The 7714-nt window shown below is 37.2% G+C and overlaps 1 protein-coding gene across 1 annotated transcript; it reads left to right on the forward strand.

Moving 5' to 3' along the window:
* The first annotated feature begins 499 nt into the window (after positions 1-499).
* LOC150037474 (uncharacterized) lies at positions 500-3507 on the forward strand. Its single transcript, XM_090312018.1, has 8 exons — positions 500-801; positions 888-1396; positions 1551-1925; positions 1975-2090; positions 2224-2759; positions 2875-2965; positions 3106-3387; positions 3484-3507. The coding sequence occupies exons 1-8, from the start codon at positions 500-502 to the stop codon at positions 3505-3507; spliced, it is 2235 nt and encodes a 744-aa protein (XP_090168144.1).
* The last annotated feature ends 4207 nt before the right edge of the window (positions 3508-7714 follow it).

Here is a 7714-nt window from a genome sequence, read left to right on the forward strand (position 1 = left end):
GGTGCTGGAGAATGGTCCGCGGCACTTGGGTGGTAAACCCATCTTATTACGACAATGGTCTCTTGGTATTGTTCCTGATACCTTTGTTTTTTATTCTGTTCCTATCTGGATTAAACTGGAGCGTGTTCCCCTGGAGTTGTGGATGGATAGGGGTTTAGCAGTGTTAGCTAGTGCCGTGGGTAAACCTATCTCTTTTTATGTTACAACAAGAGAGCGGCGACGGTTATCGTATGCGAAGGTTTGTGTTTAGGTGGACGGTGATTCGTAAATGCCCCATTCAGTCACTATTAGAATGCGGGGTCAGGAGTTTATTATTCCAATAGTGTATGAGTGGAAACCTCGTTGGTGTTCTTGCTGTGGTTCCTTTGGGCATATTGGGGTGGTGTGTGAGCAACAGGGTGTGGAGAAGGGTCAGGAGTTCTGTATGGTGGCAGTCAATGAGGGGTGTTTGGAGGAGAACGGGGGAATTTAGAGTGTGAGGAAGCGGCAGGACTTGGGTATGGGTGCGAGGGGAGCTAGCCTAGTGAATGAGATTATGGGCATGGAGAGGGTTGAAGAATTTACTATGGTTAGTCAACGTAGGTGTGATAGAGGAGGTGTAGGGCATAGGGGTGATAGTGGGTCACCGGGTATGGCGCCCTTGAAGAGCAGAGTAGTTTATGGATCCCCTAGAATTACGGGGTTTGTAAAGCATGTTGATGATCGTAATCAGTTTGATGTTTTGTTTGATAAGAGGGGAGACTCGTTGTCATTGGCTCTAGTGCAGGCAGATCTTGATCCGTTGTTTGTTATGGATGGGATGTTCGGGAGTTTGGGCAAAGGCCTAGTGGAAAGTGGTAGGTGTGATCTCTTGCAAGATTCATGATTTGGTGTTCCTGGAATGTTAGGGGATTGAATGACCTTGTTAAGTGTAGGGTGGTGGTACACTTTCTTGCTTCCTCCTCTGTTACTTTCTGTTGTTTGCTTGAGACGAGGGTTCGTCGTAAAAATTTTGGTATAGTGATGGGTAGGTTTGGTGATGCCTGGAGTTGTGTATGTAGCTATAGTGTGCAGGAAGTTGGGAGGATTTGGGTGATGTGGTGGAAGAATGTCTATAATGTTTGCATTGATGTCAATGGGGATCAATCCATTTCTGGAATCTTAGTGGATATTGTATCTAGTGCTAGGGTACATATTGGTGCGGTGTATGCCTCTAATCATGTCAGCGAGAGGAGGAACTTGTGGTCTCAGTTGATTGATGTGTGTGCCTCGTGGCAGCTTCCTGAAGTTGTTTTGGGGGATTTTAATGCTATTCATAGTAGTTCGAATGATTTTGGTGGTTGCCCTAGTTTGAGGGAGATGGAGGAGTTTGATAAGGTGTTATTAGAAGTGAATCTTGTTGAGTTGGGTATGACAGGTAACTGGTTTACCTGGACTAGTAAACTTCAGGGGAATGGTATCTTGTGCCGCTTGGATCGATGCTTGTCCAATGAGGCATAGAAGGTAGCTTTCGGAGGTTAGGGTTGGTCAGTAGGGGATTTCTGATCATAGCCCTCTTCTAGTTTCTACAGGGGAGACGAGGAGTAGATCGCCTCCTACGTTTCGTTATTTTTCTCATTGGGCAGAGGCAGAGGGTTTTCTTAACACTATCAGGTTAGTGTGGAGAAGGTCTGAGGATGTGTCTCCTATGGTTAGTTTTGTGCTAAATTTAAAGGAAGTGAAGCGGGTTTTTCGTGCATCATTTGGTAGACGTATCTCTATGTTAGCTGATGAAGTGCGGGCGGCTAGGCAGGATATGGAGGCTGCTCAGACTGCGGTAGAAAGGAATCTTGATTTAGAGTCGGTGTGTGCAGAGGAGACTCGGGCAACTGAGGTGTTTTGGTTAGTGGCAAGATTGGAGGAGGCGTCGCTCCGGCAGAAGGCTAGAGATAGGTGGCTGGAGTTAGGTGATATGAGCACAACTTTTTTTCATCGTTGTGTTCGTTCTCATCGCAGCTGCAGTGGTTTATTTATGGTCGTGGATGCTGGGGGAACTCGCCATATGTGAATGGCAGGGTGGCAGGGGTGGCGGTAGAATTCTTTTGGGGTTTCTTAGGGGCTCAACATGTGGGGTATAGGGATCTTACTGCCCGAATTGGGGATATTGTGCAATTCAGTTGACTCGAGGAGGGGGTGGAGGCACTTAGTCGACCAGTGAGTCGGGAGGAGATTTAGAAGGCTTTATTCTCGATGAAGTCTGAGTAGGCTCCTGGGCCTGATGGGTTTTCGGAGGACTTTTACAGAGCTACTTGGAGTGTGGTTGGGGATGATTTCTGTGACGTTGTGCTGAATTTTTTTGAAACATGTTACCTGTCTGGTAGAGTTAATTCTACTCCTATTACTCTCATCCCTAAAAGGCGGGGAGTTGAACGTATGAAGAAGTTTCATCCTATTTCATATTGCAATATTGTGTATAAGTGTATCTCGAGGATCTTAGCTGAGAGATTGCGGTTGTGGTTGCCTGATTTCATCAGTGGTAATCAGTCTGTGTTTGTTCCGGGTAGGTCGAATTTTGATAACATTTTATTGTGTCAGGAGCTCGTGGGGAGCTATAAGGAGAACAGAGGGAAGTCACGCTGTGTGTTAAAGGTAGACCTTCAGAAGGCTTACGATTCGGTGAATTGGGATTTTCTGTTTGGTGTATTGTTAGCTATAGGTACGCCCCTTCAGTTTGTTATTTGGGTGAGGTCTTGTGTAACTTCGCCTAAGTTCTCTGTGATTATTAATGCTTCCCTTGAAGGGTTTTTTCCTGATAGGAAGGGGTTGAGGCAGGGGAATCCATTGTCTCCTTTTTTTGTTTGTGATGGTGATGGAGGTCTTGTTTAGGTTGTTGAATAAACCTCCTGTGTGGTTTAGGTTCCATGATCGATGTGAGCACTTGGGCCTAACTCATTTAGTTTTTGCAGACGATTTGATGATTTTCTATGCAGCTGAGTTTGTGATACAGGTATTGACAGAGTTTGTATAGCTGTCTGGGTTAGTTGTAAATGTTGGGAAAAGTTCCATGTTTGTTGCAGATGTGGAGTCTAGGGAGGTGGAGGAACTAGCTGCATATATAGGAGTCTCTTTTGGTTCGTTGCCTGTTAGTATCTGGGTTTACCTTTATTGGTGGGTCGGTTGAGGTCTATGGATTGTGTGCCTTTGATACAGATGATTACAACTCGTATTAGAAGCTGGGCAGTGAGGTCTCTCTCTTTTGCTAGGAGGTTGCAGCTTGTTAGGTCTGTTTTACAGTCCGTTCAGGTTTTTCGGTGTAGCATATTTGTGTTGTTTGCGTGTGTAACTCATGAGCTTGATCGTCTATTACATAGTTATTTATGGAACGATAGTGTGGTGAGTCGGGGTGGTGCACGGGTGGCGTGGGATGAGGTGTGCGTGCTGTTGGGAGAAAGAGGGGGGGGGGGGGGGGGGGGGGGGGGGGGAGGGGGAGGTTTAGGTGTGAAGCATGTGGTCTCTTGGAACCAGGCTATTATTATGAAGCTGCTCTAGCTTCTCTTAATTAAATCGGGGTCACTTTGGGTGGCTTGGGTGGTCGTTGTGGGCTGTTAGAAGTGAGGTTGGGAGGTCTTGGTGCTTGAGGGCTATCTTGCGAAGTAGAGATAGATTCAAGCATCTGGTTCATTTGATGATTGGTGATGGACGGTCTTGTTGGGGGCGCGATTTTGGATTCATATAGGTCTACGAGGGTTCATGATGCAAGGAATAGTTTGGAAGCGCGGTTGTCGGAGTTCTTGGATGGTGAGGGAGGTTGGAGGTGGCCTACAGTGTCTTTGGAGTTGCTTGAGATCTGGGGTTTTATCCAGGTAGTGGGGCCTAGGGTGAGGGGAGAGGATTATTGGGTTTGGGTGCCGGATGCTAGTGCTTGGGAGAGTATACGTCCTCGTCGTCATAGGGTGTCTTGGGCTGGTATTTTATGGGCGGGGGGTGGTATTCCGCGTCACTTCTTCTGTGCGTGGTTAGTAGTGAGGGACAGGTTGGGTACGCGGGATTGGTTAAGGAGTTAGGGTGTGTTGTCAGAGGGGGAAAGAGGGGGGGGGGGGAGGTTTGTCTTTTTTTGTGGGGGAGGTGTGGAGTCGCGGGATCATTTATTTTTTGAGTGTAGGTTTGAGAGAGAGGTGTGGTCTAGTGTGTTGCATCAGTTGGTTTCGACGCATCGGGTGGCTGGTTGGGATGTAGAGTTAAGTTGGTTGTGTCGAGTGGGGTCGGGTAAGGGGTTACGTAGTAAGTTGTTCCATGTTTTCTGGTGTGCGTCCATATACTACATCTGGCAGGAGCGTAATCGGCGGCTGCATGGAGGTCGACCGAGGTCGGTGTCTTCCCTGGTTCACCTTATGGTCTCTACGGTTTGTGCTTGTGCTACTTCCTGGCGGGTTGACCTTCTTGTATCTAGTGTGTGTACGGATGTTTTTTTTTCCTTTTGAACTTCACATTATTCTCCGTTTTGCTGTAACTCCTAGTTTATGGGGTTTTGGGTTCTTCTCTCTGCCTATCCTCCCGGTGGTTTGCGAGTTTGCATTTATGTGTTAGTTTTGTTCTGATCTTATCCTGTTGGCTTTGTTTTGGTTTTGATGCTCTATCTTTGCTTGTGCTTTGTTGTTTTGTTGCCTTGATTCCGAGCTATGGGATCCTCCTTGTTGTTGTATAATAATATCACCTATTCTAAAAAAAAAAAATATTACCATTTTTATATCATGAAATTAAACCATAAACATAAGTGTTACAATTCTTACTTTCATTTCAATTTTCATTAATTCGTCCACTAGTTTTAATTCATTAATTTTAATAAAAATTTTAAGTTTGTTTGTTGAATAATTTTGCCAAAATTCATAAATTTTAACAAAAAAAAAGAAAAAAAAGAAAAAACTCTCTAATGTTGTTTTCTTTTAGGCCCCTGTTTGGTAGTCATTTTATTTTTTTGTTTTTGTTTTTGAAAATTAAGCCTATAGACATTGCTTCCACCTCAAATTTCTTCATTTATTATCTATTTTTCCCCAATGATTTAAAAAATGCGAAACCAAATTCTAAAAACTAAAAAAATAACTTTCAAAAAGTTGTTTTTATTTTTGAAATTTGGTTAAGAATTCAACCATTGTAGTTAAGAAAGAAACAAATTATTATAAGAAATGTGGATGAAATAGGTTTAATTTTTCAAAAAAAAAGAAAAAGAAATGATTATCAAACGGTGCCTTAAGTTTTATCGATATCATATTGTACAAATTTTTTAACATGCATTCATTAAATTGATAAGAGTTTTTTTTGTTTTTGTTTTTGTTGTTTTTTTTTTTTTTAACAGTATATGGAGGAAGGACTTTAAGAAGGTTAAACTTTCAACATTTATCGAAGTTTAAACTTTAGATTATAAGTTTATCTGAATGTGCAAATTGATTAAATTAAAATTTTAATTTGTAGTTAAAATTGATTAAGTTTATCTCCTAAAATTTATTATTTAAAAGATTGAATTATGAGTTTAGTCCTCCAATTACTTTCAATTTATTATCTAAAAATAGCTTAAACTTTAAATTTTGTGTTTAGCATGTCTCTAGGCTTTCAATTTTGTACTACTTAGGTCCCTCATATTTTTAAATTTTTATAACAATTGATTAATTATAAACTAGTTTATTATATACAAAATTGAATTTTATGTTTGATGGAATTCTAAAATTTTAATTCTATGTTTAGTACATATATGAATTAAAAAAAATATTTGAATAGGTTAAATGACCTATTAGATACAAAGTTAAAAATTTAGATGGACATAAATTTGAAAGTAAAAAAGAAAAAATCTATTAAACACTTTTTCAAGTTCAAAAGCTTAATGTACATTAAATTGAAATATCAAGAAATTTACTAGGTCATTTCGTAAAGTTTAGGGATTTATTCTAGACGAAATTGAAATTCAAGAATTAATTAGACAATTTTAAAAGATCAAGAACCAAATAGATATAAACATAAAAAAAATTTGGACTGAAATGATAATTTGAACAATAATTAAATAAGCAAACTAATTGAAGTGATGGTATTAAATTTCTATCAACTTGTCGATATTTCTATCCATGTTTTCACATTTGCATAGCTTTGACATCGACGTGAGGAATAAAACTAAAATGCATCATAAAAAAATTATTTTAAAAAACAAAATGTAGCAATTATTAATATAATATAAATGATAAATATTTTAAATTATATAGAAAAATGTGGAATATTTGTTTGTTAATTTAAATATTTTGATGATTTTATTTATTTTTATTTAAGTTTTGCTATATTTATAATTATAATTGTGTAATTGATTGCAATTACCTTTATTATGTTTATGAGATATTGAATATTAAAATGTCGTTTTCAACTATTATTATTATTATTTATTAGAAGAAAAGAAAAAGATTGGTTTTAATAAATATCTATATCTATATTATATTAAAAGAAGGTCACAAAGAATTTTCAGCTTCCTATTTTACCATTCTCTTTTAAACATGTTCCTATCACACCCTCCTTTAATAGTTAGTTATAACATCTAATATTTTCACGAAAGATACCATTTTCTTAAAATAGCTCTCCCCAAAGGAGACGATTTATCAAACACTTCTATATATAAAGAGACCATTAGTCATTTTCTTCTATTCATTGCTTTTACAAAAAAAATGTAACGACCATCCTATATTTGTTATTCTACATTTATTATTTTTTTTAAGAAATTTTTATTTTCTCTTATGATTTATATTTATTTGTCAACACTTTATTCCTCTTCTTTTTTCCTTTTGTTTTCCGTATATTTTTTCTCAGCATCCTGGAAAAAATATTATCAAACAAAAAATATGTAAGTCCTCATGCATATTTACTCTAATTCACCACCAAAACATTCTAAATTTATTTTTTAGAAAATTTTGAATTTATTTTATTTTGATTTACATTTGTTTGCGAACACTTTGTTCCTCTTCTTCTTTCTTTTGTTTAAGTTTTTTTGTTTGATGTTTTTTTTTTTGTGTCTAGTTGTAGGTGTTTTCTTCCCTACATTTTTTTTTCTCAACATCTTCAACAAAAGCATTATCAAGCAAACAAAAAATGTAAGTCATCATTGATATACTTCATTTTTTCTTTTAATCACATTAGGGGTTTATTTTTAGAATTTAATTTAAAGTAAGAACTTTATTTTGATGAAGATAAATGTGAGAATGATGAGGAAATATAAGAGATGAGATTAACTTGTGAAATTTAGGGAAGAGGGAATATGAAAGAAGAGGTGAGAATATTTTGAATATTTTTTTTTCTAAAATAAAAAACATATTCTCTATTTTGATGGAGAAGAATGATAATAGTGAGGAAATCAAAAGGAAAACCAATTTGAGAAAATTAGGAAATAAAGAGATATGGAGGAAGGTCGAGAATATTCTAAAAATGTGTAGCTACTTCTTTAGCCTATTTTAATTTTTTTTCTAAGTTCAATGAGGGAATTATATTTTTCTCAAAATGGGGAAAGGAGTTAAATTTGAAAAAAATTAGGGAAGGGAGATATGAGGAGAATATTAGTGAGATATTAGGTTAAATTTGAATTTCTAATTTTGATTTCAACTTAATTCTAAAAGCTATATCTTCAAATCACACCATGAATCGTGATTCATATTTATATTTATTTTTTTTAGTTTTAATTTTCTTATATTTTTTATTACATCATAAATTTATCACTATAACTAATACAAAG

Source organism: Benincasa hispida, chromosome 3 (genome assembly GCF_027475165.1).
Source record: "Benincasa hispida cultivar pf3 chromosome 3, pf3_genome.v1.1, whole genome shotgun sequence".
NCBI lineage: Eukaryota > Viridiplantae > Streptophyta > Magnoliopsida > Cucurbitales > Cucurbitaceae > Benincasa > Benincasa hispida.